Raw genomic sequence first — 15,985 nt, forward strand, 5'->3', positions numbered from 1 at the left:
GCTTCCCAAGCCTCCATCTTGTTCTTGAGCTGGTTGACATCCTCCTTGATAGTCTACAGATCAAGCACAAGGCTGAAGTCTCTGCGTGATGTCCAACACATCCGTGCTCAACTTTTCCATTTGTTGGAGAGTAGGGACCTCTTGGGAGTTCTCAACAACCAAGTCATCCGTAGTTTCTTCAGTCTCTTTGGGCACACCACCAGCAAGGGAGTTATCACTATCATTAACCAAACCCATTAGAGGGATAGAATGCATCACTCGTTTAGTCATTTTAGAGTCCGAATGCAAATTACTAGATTCCAATGCTTTGCTATTAGAGATTTCCATTCCCATAAGACCCTCAGTGTCCGTGTTCATAGGGGTCGTATCCTTATCATCAATGAGGTCCTGGGTTTTCATTTAAGAGATACTCATATCAGCGACACCAATAGTGGTCGGAACCATGGGGTCCCTAGTCACATTCACATCCACAACATCCTCATCAGGGGCCCCCATAGTGGTATTAGGGCCCTCCTCCTTCTTGTCCCCAATGGGGTCCTCCTCAGAGTCCAGATTCTCGATCACCGGGGTCTTCTTTCTGTGGCTTTTGGAAGCAAGTCTGGAGGATCTCCTTTTAACCTCGAAATCTGGGGAAGGATTTTCATTCTCAGCATCCTCAGAGAAAGAATTATCATCAAAGACAATGTGTTTGCGTTTAGCGGGGGTTTTTCTTTTGCCCTTGGACAGGGAGCAAGAAGCACTGGGAGAGGCAGAAAGAGTTAAAATAGGGGAGACCGCCGATAAGGAAACAATTGAGGCATAGGTAGGCAGGGACATGGCAGTCGTAGAAAATCCCTCATGGGGATATTGGAAGAATCTAGGGAAAGCCATAGACAGGGCCGCGAGCTATTGGGGAGTCGACATGGGGGGTTGAGAGAGCGAAGATTCCGGGGGGGGGGGGGGTAGAGAGCCTCATGGAATTTATACAACTTATAAATGAGGCCCTGGTGGAGGAGGTAGGGAGGCTTATCCCCATGCTTGGGGTCCATAGTGTCTTTAACAAAGCTCTCTAGAGAGTGCAGTAAATAAAATGATAGACAAAGCAAATCATTGTTACGTAAGTGATTGAGGAGGGGCAAATGGTAGTAGTATAAAACCTTATACCTGCTTTCGAGAGTGAAGTACTTCATGATCATGAGGCAAATCATGTTTCGTGGGTGCTTGAGCTCCTCCTGAGCAAACCCACCTTGCAGCTTGACAAGTTCTTCACGGTTAAGGAAGAACAGTTTCAAACCTTCACTGTTTGCAACATGACTGGCATGCTTCCAGCGACAACCATCAAGGGTCAGCTTCATAGCTTGGGCAATAGTCTCCTCAGAGACATCAAAGGTAATGCTTCCAACCGAGACCCGCCTCTCAGACCAGGAGGAGGTGAAAGTAGGCGAGAGCTGCTCATCATGGCCCTTTAGACAATCCATAAAATCGGCAACCCCACCTTCAACACAAAAGTTCCAGACTAGGGGGTCATTTTTAAAATCATCTGGATTATCCGGTTTATATCTAACTTTGTCGCCCCCATATCTTCCGCCAACAAAGCTTCTTTAGTCACGAAACAAAGAAAGTTGTAAAGACCCTTCGAGAAGCAAGCCAAGAAGAGAAAATGGGAAGTTTGCGAGCCCGACGTTAATAAATGAGAAATGAAGTTGGGCGCATGGGAAAAAATGAAGTCACTTTTAGAAATGATTTCTTGGTTACGAGGCATTAAGAGCCAACAAATACCAGCGACAACCAACACGTTTCCAATCCAGTCGTACCTCATCATGACTTTGCAAACCCAAGTGAAATGCCAGCACAACAACGCATGCATCATCGCCAACCTGGCTGAATAAGTTACCACCACATCAGAAGGGATCAGAGGGATATTCCCATTATTTGAATTATGAAACCACCACCTCCAAACTGCCCCGAGGGAAGAGAGGAGGGTAAGGGAAGCACTTGGCAGCTGCTCAATCATTAGTGAAGATTTTGGATTTCTCTTCCTGGAGAAGGAAGTTAACATGGTCTAGGAGGGAGTTGTGATTCCTCCAACATCTTAGCCTTGAGAGGTTTAGGCCAATGGCTGCCATGGCGTTCGCCACACGGTTGCCTTCCCTGTAGATATGCATAACTTTGAACAAGTCAAGCCCGGAGATGAGCCTCAAGGTGTCCCTGATGGTTCCCTCAATTGTCCAATTAAGCTTATTCCGCCCTTTGACAACATCAATGATAAGCATAGAGCCCCCCTCAATGTCCATAATCCTGATTCCCATGGAGAGGGCAATGCGGATTCCCTAGGCTAAGGCCATCGCCTTAGCCTGATTAGAGGAATGCCCATTTAGGTTACTCGCATAAGTAGCAACAAGGGCCCCTAGATGGGATCTAATAACCCCTCCACCAACAGCTAGGCCCCCCTGGCAGCCCCATCAAAGTTGAGTTTAAAATTTGTAGCCGGGGGGAACCAGACCGTGCTTTGTCTTAGAAGTCTCTTAGAGAAGTCAACAAGAGAGAACGAGGGGGGAAGGTTCCAACGTCTAGCAATTTCCTAGCCCCAGGTAGGGGGGGCTTGGACGCCATCCGTATTTTATAAACAAAGACATTCTCAAGAATCAATTTAATGAATCGAGCAAACACAGTTTCCACAGAGGCCTCTTTGTCTTTGAATATCCTGTCATTTCGTTCCTTCTAGATACACCAGCTCACGTGGGGGGGAATCTGCTTCCATAGTTGTTGGATAAGGGGGTTGGAAGAGGGGCCGCGAAACTCCTGAGACAGATTTAACAAATTATCATTCAAAACCCAACAGATATTAAGCTTACTATAGACCATCCCCCATAGCTCTCGAGTGAAGGCACAATGGAGGAAGAGATGGACAAGACTTTCTTCATCATTTTTGCAGAGGATGCATTTGTTAGGGAAATGGAATCCCCGCTTGACCAAGTTGTCTTGGGTCAAAATTTTGTTGAGGAGAGCAATCCACCAAAAGAAATTAACCTTGGGGAGGAGTTGGGGATTCCGGACCTCTTTCTAGATAGAGGAGTAAACAGGTTCCCTAAGTAAGTTGGTGTAGGTAGTTCTGACAGAGAAGTCTCCAGAGGGGTCCCACTTCCAAATAAGTCTGTCCTCCCTTGGGAACGGGGGGAGGAATATATTGGCCAAAAGCTTCTAGAGCTCTCTAGTAGTAGGGAGGAGGAAGGGATGGTCAATGCAACAGTCCTCCAAGGCCCTCCAAGTACAATTGCTGAAGTAATCACTGGCCCTTTCACCAAATAAGCCTTTGGTGGCATCCTGTAGCTGTCTCAGGGAGGGGGAAGAAGCAAGGGGTCTCTCTCCTGACCAACAATCTTCCCAGAAGAGAATGTTCCTGCCATTTTCAATAAGCCACCTCAAACCATGAGATAAAGGGTCCGTGTAGCTCAAGATGTTATTCCAAATTTTGTAACCCCTGGGAAGGCCCTCCTCTTTTAGAATAGAGGAAAAGTCCTAATTACTCAGGTACTTAGCCTTGATGATCCTACTCCAATCTATATCCTTATTCAGAAGCTTCCAAACAATTTTAGTCATAAGGGCTTTATTGAACCTTGAGATCTCACGGGTTCCCAAGCTGCCCATGACCTTGGGAAGACAAACTTTGTCCCAGACCACCAAGGCGAGCCTCTTCTTTTCTTCCATTCCCGTCCAGAGGAAAGTCTTTTGAATGTTTTCCAGCTTAGCAGCCATAGCCGCAAATATCTTGAATAGGGAGATAAAGTACACAGGGATCCCCTGGAGGGAGGAGGAAAGCAACTGCGATTTCCCAACACTACTCAAGAATCTACCTTTCCAACTAGCCAGCTTCTTTTGCATTCTTTTAAGAATAGAGATCCAGAAGGAATTAGAGAGATCTTTAATAGTCAAGGGGAGGGCTAGGTAGGTGCCAGGGAGGCCCTTTGACAACTAAGGATTCTGCTGACTTTATCTTGGAGTTGGGCATTAGTGTGAAAGAAGTAAATGCTGCTCTTTTCATAGTTAATGTGTTGGCCAGAAGCCAGAGCATAGGCGTTGAGAAAGGATTTCCAAGCCTTAGATTCCCAAACACAGGAGATACCAAAAAGAATAGTATCGTCAACGAACTGCTATAGAACATTGGGGGCACTGTAGAGGTAGGTTTGATGCCTAGAAGAGTGCCCTTGCGAACCATAGAGTTCAAGTTAGAGGCCAACACTTCTACAAGGATGATGAAGAGGTAAGGGAATAAAGGATCCCCTTGCTGCAACCCTCTGGAGGCCCTAAACTTCTCCAGGGGGCTCTCGTTTAGTAGCACATTGTAGGTGACAGTAGATATGCATTCCCTAATAAGTTTGATGAGTTTGTCTCCAAACCCCATAGCTTTGAGAACTTTGAAAAGGAAGTTCCAATTGACCCTGTCATAAGCCTTGGAGATGTCAAGCTTGAGAACCATCCCCGACTGATGACACTTATCTATGGAGTGGATAATCTCATGAGTAGAGATGACCGCATCAAGAATCTGTCTACCTGGAACAAAACCCTTCTGGGAGGGGCTAATCAAAGGATCCAAGAAAGGTTTGAGCCCATTGACAAGAAATTTGTTGAAGATTTTATAAATAGTGTTGCAGAGACTGATAGGGTGGAAGTCCTTGAGAGTAGATGCCTCCTGAATTTTAGGGACAAGGGCAATGAAGGTGTGATTGAGTTTGTTAAGGAGCCTGGCCGATCTGAAAAAATCTCTAGTAGCCAGAACAACATCAGGGCCCACCACATCCCATAAATCTTGAAAAAAAGCAGGGGGGGAACCATAAGGACTTGAGGCTTTGAAGGGGCCCATAGCAAAAACAACAGACTTGACTTCCTCCTCAGAAACAAGGGCCAAAATAAGGTTGTTATCTTCCAGCGAGAGGGGTGTTGGGAGGCAGTTAAGAAGGTCCCCCCCAACAAGGCCCCCAGGTTATCAGTGAATAAATCTAAAGATAAAAATTAGAATCTACAAGTTTGAGATAGTATAAAATCATGCACATGAAATATTATACAAGAAATGACACAATATAAAATCATGCACATGAAATAAATATACAAGAAATGGCAAATGCAAAGTGCATGTCATTATAGATACAATATGTGAAAATAAGAATTCCATAATATAATTGTATGAATTATCAAGTATATATATTTGACTTCAACTTTCACCTATAACCCCATGTCCCCATGCGACTACTTAAGTCTATTTTCTAAGGAGTGAAAGTGTTCCCATACAATTTTTTAATTAGAGGGAAAGAAAAATTTGGAATCTTTTCTTAGTTTTGTGAAGCTGCTTATTAAAAAAAATGACACATGGCTTCACCAAATTTTTTTCCTTTCCTTTTTATTTGCCTTAAATTTTGGTTCTAAATTTTATATGTAAAAAATATTATTAAAAATTTCATTTAAAAGTGTCATTTAAGAAAGTTGCTTAAAAACAAGCAGCAATTTTTTTATGCATGGGGTCACTAGCTAAGTGGAGCAGTTGCTAGCCAAAATAAGCTAAGCAACCGCATAGGGACCTGCCCTAAGTAAGTAGAAGATTTTAACATATTTTTTGAAATTTTTTACAATTCAAGTTTCTAAATTCAAATTAAAAATATTCTAAAATTTAAAAATTAATACATTATATATCCTAAAATTTAGAAACAAATATATTCTATTATGAAAATTCAAAATTACTATGCATTTCTATAATAAATATAAATATGAAAGATCAAAAATTTAATAAAATTTATTAAAATTTACTAGTAAGTTAGTTTCTCAATTATATTCTCTTTGAAAATTATTCTAAATTTTTAGAAAACAATTGAAACTTACCTTTATTTTAAAATTGTAATATAGAATCTAAAATTTGAAAAAAAAGAGCATCACCAAATTCCAAATTGGGATCCCTAATTTCTTGAAATTCTAACTAATAAAAATTGAATGAAAAGATATCACTTAAATTTTCATATAAGAAAAGGGAAACAAATCCACATGTTGAGAAATGTCTTAATTAAGAATTTGACACTTGCATTGCTGATTGACACTTGCACTATTTGTCTTGCTTCCCTATGCAGCTAGTCTACTAATCATGCAAAAATACTTTCAACCCATATACACTTGCACTATTTGTCTTGCTTCCCTATGCAGCTAGTCTACTAATCATGCAAAAATACTTTCATACCATATAAATAATTTTTTATAAGTGTGAAACAAAATCACAACTTTGAAGCAAAGACTTTACCCACCGTCACAAATTATATTGACTTACACACGGTTTCATGACTTTTCTTCTCAATAATGTATTTTTTAAAAGATGAAAACTTTCAAATGTGCGGAATTAGACAAGTTTATTGGATAAGTGCATTACATGGTGGAGGTTGGCTCCATTTCAAATTTTATCTAATTTTTGAATATATAAATATTTGTATTTTAAAAAAAAATTAATCAATCTATAATTTTGAACATATAAATCTTTTGAATTAGATTAAATTTTATTATTAATTCAAAAATATAAAAATAAAAATATTTTGAAAAAGTCAAATTTTAAAAATTTTATTATAATTTCGATATAATAAATTTTAAAATACATAAACTTAAAACATGATTCAACGAATTTAAATGATTCTAATTAAAAAAATTTATATTTCTAATAATTTTAAAAAAAGTTCATATGTTATTCAATGTTCTATTGGAAAACATAAATGTCTTGTACCTAAAAAAGTTCAAATGATTACATAGTTCTACTTAAACTTGCATCCCCCAATTACCAATAGAGTGTGTGCTCGCAAGTTGAGTCTTTTTATGCATGTTTGTATGAAAAAGATTTGAAATGCTTGATTAGGAAATGCAGTAATAAATAAGCTTGATAAGTAAAGCACGAGTTAAAGTGTTTGATTAGAGAATATAATAATGAAATTAGCTTGATAAGTGAAGCATAACCCCACTTTAGAAAAGACACTTTAGAAAGTAAAACATTTTTTTGGTTAGACCAATGGCCAACTTTAAAAAGTAAGTTGTGTAGGCTGCAATTCATGCAATTTAAATGATTATAAGTGATTTAACTTTGATTGGAAATGACAAGGGAAGTATGTATATTTTGCTGCAAACAGAATGGTGGGAGCGTGGGAGAAACAATGTATATCCAAACGTGGCTCGCATTCGAATCCAAGTCATTTAAAGATTCACTTGGTGCAAACGGGGTTTTTCTGGTTGTCCTTTTCGAACACTACTTTTTGAAAAATTGATTTTAAAAATTCACATGCAATTTAAAAAATAATAAGACTGCAAATTGAAAACGGAGTTCTGTTATGTGGAGTCCCGTTCTCGGAAATTTAAACGAATTTAATAGCGAGTTACAAATTACATTTAAAAAGCAATTGTCGACTAAATATTTTTTTTATTTTGGCAGCTTTAAGTAGCTATTACTTTGACTTTCAAATCATATTCGGCAAAAACAAATATAAATCTGCCTCCTCTTGCAATTTTTTAAAATTAAAAGCTTTCTTGCAGTTTTCGTTATTATATTTAATTATGAAATAATGTAGGGTATTTTTGGGGTTTGATAAAATTGCAATAAAAAATAAATAAACCTGCCTTGGACTGCGCGCCGATGATGCTCAAGATTTAAGATAATTACAGAGAAATTGTTGACAATCACGTGTATTATGAAGAGGTTCAGTTGCTAAATCGGAGCTAAAAAGGCAGAGGTTTTATTACTGTGGAGTACAATTTAAGCTTTTACAGTGTTACATTTAATTTGGATTGGGGCGGCATTTTTCAGTTTGTTCTAGAGCATAAACAAAGAGTTACAGTAATTGTTTTTATATTTATTTTGTGGAAGAGATCTGTATATTTTTCTTTCTTGTGGCGCCACTGGTTATTTTGAAATGGACTAGTGAAGAACTCAAAATGACGCTTCTTTGTAGAAGTTACAGTAGCTGAGACATCTCGTATTGTAAGATCTGTGGCCGTATATTTGAAATCGTATGTATGTATTGAATGGAAGGCAGAGAAGTCATGGGAATGCCTCCGTCTGGACAGTCCAGCAGCACCATGCCGACTGGTTCGTCCGCCTTACACACGCCGTCGGTGGTTCGAGTCCCCCCGCCAAACGCAGCTGCAACTAATATCAACATGAACAGTAACGCCAACAACGGCAACAGCAACAGCAACACTAGTGCAAATAATAATATTAACACCAGCGGCACTAACCCTAACTTGAACTCACCTGCTCCAGCTGTAGCTTTGCCTGTGAGTGGAAGCGCAACAGCAACCCTAATGTCACAGATAAATATGAACAGAGCTCCGGGAGGTATGAGTATGAGTATTGGTATGGGAGGAGGGACTGATTCTTCGGGAAAGAAAAAGAGAGGGAGGCCTAGGAAGTATGGGCCAGATGGAAGCATGGCATTGGCTCTCACGCCTCTCTCGTCCTCAGCTCCAGGGGGAAGCTATTCTTCTTCTCCTCTACAGAAGCGGGGTAGAGGTCGGCCACCGGGCTCCGGGAAAAAGCAGCGCCTTGCAGCGCTCGGTAGCTATTCTCAAATCATTATTACTATAAAACAGTTTCATGTTTTTTTTGGTTGCAGTTTGTTTTTCATCTACGCGCTTTGTTATTTTTTATTTTCTGTCTCCCCCTTTTTCTCTCATCGATTTCGAGTTTCTGGAAATAAATCTGTGGGACAGGCTTTATGTACGTAAAATCATAGATGTCCGTGTTTGTTTTCTATGGACGGCCCAGGACTCGAACCAGGACCTATCATTGATGGAGGGATGTTCTAACGCCTGAGACACTCATTCGTTTGTAGTCCGGAGTGTGGTTTGTTTCTGACAGTCCAGGACATGACCTCACAATAGCACCTTAAATACTTCTTGATGTCGCAGTAAATAATGTCCTTTTTTGGGGGGTGCCTTATTTATATTCCAATGGTTCACAACGTCCAAGACTTTTCCTTTTAAGTTGTAGATCGCCTTATCTGGGAGGCATAAGCATTTGAAACCACTGAGATCATGTTATTGCTATGTGTGTTTTTGAAACTGCGTAGATTGTCGTATCGGGTTGGAAGGGGTAGAATCTACTTAGACTTCCATATTGCTTTGTGAGCTTCAGAACCTACATAAATTTCCTTATTTTTCTGTGAGGATTTGGATCAACTTAGACCGCATTATTTGCTGTGTGAGGATTTGACACTTTGCATCCATCACAGATACATGATAGCGTGTCAGTAGTTTAAATGTCTCAATATATGTCTATAAAAAAAATGCTTATGAGCTTACATATATGCCAGTATTTTGTTCTACCCCTGAGGTACTGTAGTTCTCTGTCTGGAGTATGTTTGATAACCATAGGAGCGTATGCGTGGCCTTCGCCCTTCTGTTTGTCGACGCTAAACGTATTAAGTTAATAGTTTAGGTGCTGGTGAGAGGCAGCTTTATTTTCTAAGCCATATATTTTAAAATTGTAAGCGCCTTCTAAACACCCTAGATTGGACCTTTTTTGAGTGGATTTACATTTACAAGTAAAAATACCCGATTACCAATCATGAAATTTCCAGTGTCCATGTTGGTTTTTAGTCAATAGTTTTCTGGATTTGACCGTGCAGATTTTTATTATCAAAATATTGACCAAAAATACCCAATTTCAAATAGCAGATTGCAGCATTATGTGCCAAGCAAGCTTTAAACCTCTACCTGCGGGAGGTCATTATACATGAAAAAAATTGTCACACAAACTGGTATTTTTGTGTGGATTTTCTTCTACAAGGTTTTTTTTTTTTTAATTTGGTTGTTTGGAGTGCAGGCCGCACCTTGAGTCAAGAATGGAATGATTCTGCAATCTAGTACGGTCTCTAGAATAATTTGGGAAACCTTAATTTTTTAGGCTTCTGTGTTCTGTAAAAGCAACTTTATGCACAATATTTTTATGTCTGCTTCTGTTAGTTATGCAAATATAGTTGTTGCCATCAAAACCTTTTAGTAGCACTACTCAACATGTGCTCAAGCTAGAGTTGAACATTTACACTAGTATTTAATTCTATGCTGCTGATTAAACAACGGTAACAGAGTAAACACCTATTTGCGTGTCTCGTATACCATATAAATGATTTACAATGTAAGCTCTGCTCTGGCGCTTTAATATACAGTGAATGATTTACATGCTTATAGAAAGCTTGACCTTTTGAAATTTAGCATCCCTCTTAAAAATTTGCATTATTTTTTCCTTGGAATGCATCTTACAGCTTTACTCACTCATCATAGTATATTTGAGTTGGAGAAGTATAAATTATATCTATATAATAGCTGGGAAAATGTGAAATGGGGTCCATAAAATAGTTTGAACAATTTAAACGGTTTCTAAAGTAATTTGAAAAATATAAAATACTTAGCTAAAATAGTTTTAAAACTTAAAAACAGGTCTGTTATGTTTCTGCATTTTATTCCGAGTAATCTAAAATACTTAGCTAAAATAGTTTTAAAATTTAAAAACAGGTCTGTTATGTTTCTGCATTTTATTCGGAGTAATCTAAAAATTAAAATGGTCTAAAGGAGTTTGAAAAATCTAATCCTGCATTATTTCAAAAACCTAAAATGGATCTATAAAATGTTAAGGAAAAATTATGGTAGGTCTCTAAAATTATAAAATGGTTTGAAAAATCTAAAACAGATCTCATAAGATAGTTTGAAAAACCTAAAATAACTGTGCAGCGATTGTGCACTATTTCAAAAATCTAAAGTTGGTCTTCGACAGATTTAAATAAGATCCCTAAATTAGGTTGGAAGATAGAACGCTTTATGAATAATATTGTTTTGACTGCCTCTTTTTGTTTTGCAACAGTAACTATATCATCATCAAGATCTGTTATTTGTACTTTCCAATGTTTAGTCAAACTATACTTGATCATTTATACTGTCTGGTCCATACAGCAGAGACAAGAAAACGATTGAAAAATGTGTGGCTAGTGCTTAGTTCACATTTATTTTGTACCACCAAATTAATTTACAATGTAGTGATTTAAGTTTGTGCCTTGGTTCTGAACTGTAGCAGTCTGCTTAGATATGTAAACTTTTATTTGATTTTGGAATGCATATTTCAGTTCTATTCATGACTGTGATGGTTCTGCTTCTTAGTATGACCCTTAAGATCTAAATGTTTTGACCTTACTGCCCATTATTTTTATGATGAATCTATGTTGGTTATGCAATAAATTACTGGCTTCAAAACCTGTTGCTTTCATGGGGCAAAATTTTGTGAGACTAGACTTTCCTGTGTTGGTTATGTAACCATAAGTATTGGCTGCAAAGCCTATAATGTTCACCGCCTAACTTATGGTCAAACTCGTTTAACCATTTATAGTGTCTTTGAGTTATGCTAAATGTGAATGTTTGATGCACATTTATTATGCTATCTTAATTGCAATATAAGTTTGCAAATTACGATTTCAGCATAAATTTTATCAACTTACATATTCTCTAAAAAATAGATCGGTTTGAAACCAAAATACTATATTTTTTCAGTGCCAATTCAACTAAATTAGTGCAGTGCAACCCCCTTGAGTGCTCCTTTGGTATTGCTTTGTAAAACATATGTTTTTTCTTTAGGAATAATAGTTAACAATAGATATAGTGAGTAGCAATTTTAGTCATTAATGGAATTTTTTCCTTGGTATTTAATATTTTATAGCTTCTATGGACTATGTCTATGTGGTACTTGTGACATGTAACTCAGTTTTTTTGTCAGTTTGTGTATGAAATTCAGCTAAAAGAGACATCCAACCATAAAGTGTGCTGGTGAATCTTGGTTATAATAACTGAACAATATGATAAAGCAATGCATAGTGAGTCATAGCTCAATGTTATGATAAATACAATGCATGATGAATCATAGCCCAATGATATAATAAATAGTCAAGACAATGAATAATGAATTATACACAATAATCTCTGCACATCATACACACATTATCTTCATTACATAATAATATTTTTTTAATTGATGAATAGTGGGTAGGGCCCACTCCCGTTATTGTAAAATTAGAAAAAGTAGAGATGCAATTTGTAGAGTTTTGTACTAAACAATAACTTTCGTGGCCTTTTTTTAACATATTTCCAACCTATTAGATGCCCAAAATTGCATGGTGGGCATCTTATCACAAACTCCAAGCTAGACAAATAATAAAAAAATCTTGCTTGAGACCATACAACAATGGGCGTGAAGATGCTTGTCCTTATGCATTTACTAATCGGAACGCTTTCAAATTGGCTCACATTTTGCTTGTTGCCAATTTCTCTCTTTTTGCCTTTTGAATCAAACTTAAAATAAAATATCCTTTTGTCAACATAAGAATTAAGAAGCCTGAATATTTTATCGAGAGGAAAATTATAAATAAAATCTGGAGAGTCGTGCGTTATTGCACATATGTCTTTAGCAAGTGAAGGGCTTATTAGTTGTGTGTAAATGGCTCACAACTACATATTTGTGGAGAAATTCAAAACAGTATTAAGAATCATCTTTTGAGGCTGGAATCAAAGAACAACAGTTGTCACAACATATTGGAGAAGGGGATTTGAACCATTAAGCTCCATGTCACCTTCCATCTATCCATGACTATTCATAAATCTCAATAGAAAAGATCAGACAACAATTAAAACATTGAAATTGACTGCCAATTCATGACAGCATAGCTCATGAAAGTTATACTTTGAAGCTATCTATTATTAACATCATAATTTATAGATTGATGAATGCAAAAAGAAACTGGACACTGAAGTCTGAAATGGCAGGCTAGAATCCAATTTGGATTAAAGCTACCTAAAGTTCTAAACCATATAATGGAAGATATTGATATCTTGCTATCTTGCATTTTAAAAACAATCTTGATTGTGATCTAAGAGCGATGTCCTAATTTCTACAAAAAGCATGAGAGACTGACAAAAGAAGACAGGACGTCAAAATCTATATATTGCAAAACTTAAGGGCAGTTAATAAGTTCTAGTTGTGAAGAAAACGTGGATCTAGTCAATGGATGTTTACAAGGGTTCAACAAAGCTGACAGATGCCATTGGATGGCCAATGTTACTAGAACTGGCTTAATGAAGATATGCAAGTAAATTGTTTGTTGAAAGTACATTGGCTTTATGGCTTTGATAAATCTGACACCTCATCACTCATCTTTCAAATGGTATGAAAGAAAGCTTAGAGACAAGCTAGAGAAGAGAGAGAAGTACTAGCTGGAAAGCGAATGACTCATACTACAAATAATTATGACCTGTGGAAAATTTCAGTCACAGGCATAATTGTAATAGCTTCATACGTTGTGGGGTTTGCTTCCCCTTTTAACTTTTGTGACATGTATGGGGTAGCAAGTCCATTAAAATGGATGATGCAGTGATTTTCAAAAGAATTTGGCTAGTACACATTTCAAGGGCCTATTGATGTTTAGGGTCTAGATTGGTAATGCTTGTTATGTCTTTGGTAAAGTCTTTGCAAGGAGATGATAGTACATGGTGTGCATTCTATTGGAAGCTAATGCATTCAGACAGACTTGCTATAGGCAACATATGGATGAATTTAATATATATCTAAGCTACTATTGAACATTGATATGCGTTATTTCTTGGTTGATTTTTTATTTTTGGTTACAACTACTTACTTTTGTGATTCGAGCAAAATGTATGTAAAGATATTATGTGAACTATTAGATGTATGCAGGCAACTTGATTATTAACTATTAAGGCTTGAATTACTCATTGAGCATGCCAACTTTATTGCCTAACATTAATTGTTATTACAAATTCTGGTTTCCATAATCATCTATATTTTCATCTCATATTGTTCACATGAAAGCTTAAACTATATAGAATTCATTTTTTCTCTTTCAAAATAATCCATTGCATTTATGCTTTGAATAACGCATTGTCAAAACTTTATGGTAAGGATAATCTTGAGGCATGTTTGAAGGTTTTGATCAAGTTTTACACGCTAATCAAGTTTTACACGCTAATCCTTTTGCCTTCCTTTATAATGTACTGATGTTATTTTTCAAAATGTCTGCTTATCAGGGGAATGGGTGGTAGGTTCTGCAGGTATTGGCTTCACTCCGCATGTCATCACCATAGCTGCTGGGGAGGTAGGTTATGTTTAATTTATTGAAATTAAGTTAATGTTCTTTCTTGATGTCATACTGATACTAGTGAGTTTAAATTTTTATTGATCACAACCTAAAGAGTGGTTGTTTGGCTGTATCAAATTCTTGAAGCATGTGCAGATGCTTCTAAACTATCTTATATTGTGCAGAACAGGCATATGTTCATCAGTATCGAAATATTGTTTTATTTTCCTATGACCAATTGCAAAGACATTGACCAATTGCACTTTGTTCTAGTTTAATCAATAAAGCCATTAAATTTTGTGTATTGTAAGTTTACAACAAGAACAAATCATGCTTCATCGTGCCCAATTAAAAAAAATGATTTTAAATGTTCCACTGTAAAAAAAAGGCTCCTAGTCATAATAAGTTACATGAGACATTCTTAAGATTGCTTTATTTCGTACTAAAACTGATGGTGGATGGTGGTAGACATTTGGTTGGATCATTAGCTCATTGACAAATATGAAATATGTGAATGGTGGACGTTTCTTGATCAATAGGACATTTTACAAATTATAATAGACTTGTAAGTTTTTAAGGAGACATTCTTTTCATTATATAATATTTAATTACTAGAATTGAATTACAATTGACTGTAAACATATGGTTGTCTTGGTTAAATTGTAGGTGTGGGAATATTCAAACAAAGGACAATTATCGTTTTTATGAAATATGTGACCTAAAAATGCTCAAGTATAAGTGAATTCATAGCCATAAAGTGATTACTTTTATTGTTTTGCATGGTTATAGCTACCTTGACCCCTGGTACTTGTCCCCCATTTTGGAAATGTATACCCATCTCACAGACACGTATGGAGATGTCTTAAGACATTGGGAGACTTAAGATGAAGTTCCCTATTGTTTCCATATGTTTCTTGGAAACGTCCCATGAAAAGGAAACTGTCTTAGATATATTAATATAAAGTATATTGTTTTTTTCAGAAGTGTTGATATCTGGTTGACATGAGCTAATAGATCTTTTTAAATACACTAAGACTTGTAGTTTTCTATTTTTGTATGGCACTTTAACAAAATCTTTTTGAAAGCAGAAAAAAATGCTATAAAGGTCAGAAGGTCAGAAGGGGTCCTAGTAAGAAGAGAAACAATAAAAAAGGCTTTAGATTTTTATGTACCCTGAAGTTTTATCGATTGATTGAACTAAAGAAATATCTAAGACTATTAATTTTATAATTTTGCATGAAATTTCAAGTATTTTTAAAGCAGAAAATTCTGAAGAGATCTTAGTAAGAAGAGAAACGGTAAAAGGTTTTAGACTTATATGTATTCTGAAATATTATCAATTGATTGAAATGGAAAAATAGTGAGGTTCCCACCTTTTTTCCCTTCCCTTATCTCAAGGTGACTATGGTTTAAACTCTTAACTGTTATATCATGGCGGTTGTTATATATCAGTATAATTAATCTCTTCTTTCATTGACATCTATTTATATACTTTGAATGTAAATTTTTTATTCCTTTAATACAAAATGCTTAAAAGTTGCATGCCACTGTATAAATGTTTTTTCTTAATTTAAATTACAATAATATATTAATAAATGTTTTAATTGTTGCCACATCCAAGTATGCATCTTCCATTATATTGAAAAATGGTGTGCCAGCAGTACTGGTCTCTCTATCCTGTTAACTATGTTATTTTGTGTTTAGAGTGGACAATGGAGAAAACTACTTTCAACAAAAAAATCTGATTCATAAATGTAAAATTTTAAGGTAGTTTTTTGTTTGCTACTAAGGAAAAGTCCAATTTGTTGCTTAAGTCCTCCCTTGTTGAAGTCAACAAGCTGATTATTTTCTATTTACAT

At 36.5% G+C, this 15,985-nt stretch overlaps 1 protein-coding gene across 1 annotated transcript in view; it reads left to right on the forward strand.

The window, feature by feature from the left end:
• The first annotated feature begins 7,560 nt into the window (after nucleotides 1-7,560).
• LOC131038274 (AT-hook motif nuclear-localized protein 10) overlaps nucleotides 7,561-15,985 on the forward strand; it is a 29,164-nt gene continuing 20,739 nt past the window's right edge. Inside the window, exons 1-2 of the mRNA XM_057970614.2 lie at nucleotides 7,561-8,548; nucleotides 14,077-14,144. Of these exons, the coding sequence (XP_057826597.2) occupies nucleotides 8,017-8,548; nucleotides 14,077-14,144 (600 nt within the window). The 5' untranslated portion in view covers nucleotides 7,561-8,016. The remainder of the gene's footprint in view (nucleotides 8,549-14,076; nucleotides 14,145-15,985) is intronic.

The sequence above is a fragment of the Cryptomeria japonica genome, chromosome 11, assembly GCF_030272615.1.
Source record: "Cryptomeria japonica chromosome 11, Sugi_1.0, whole genome shotgun sequence".
Lineage (NCBI taxonomy): Eukaryota > Viridiplantae > Streptophyta > Pinopsida > Cupressales > Cupressaceae > Cryptomeria > Cryptomeria japonica.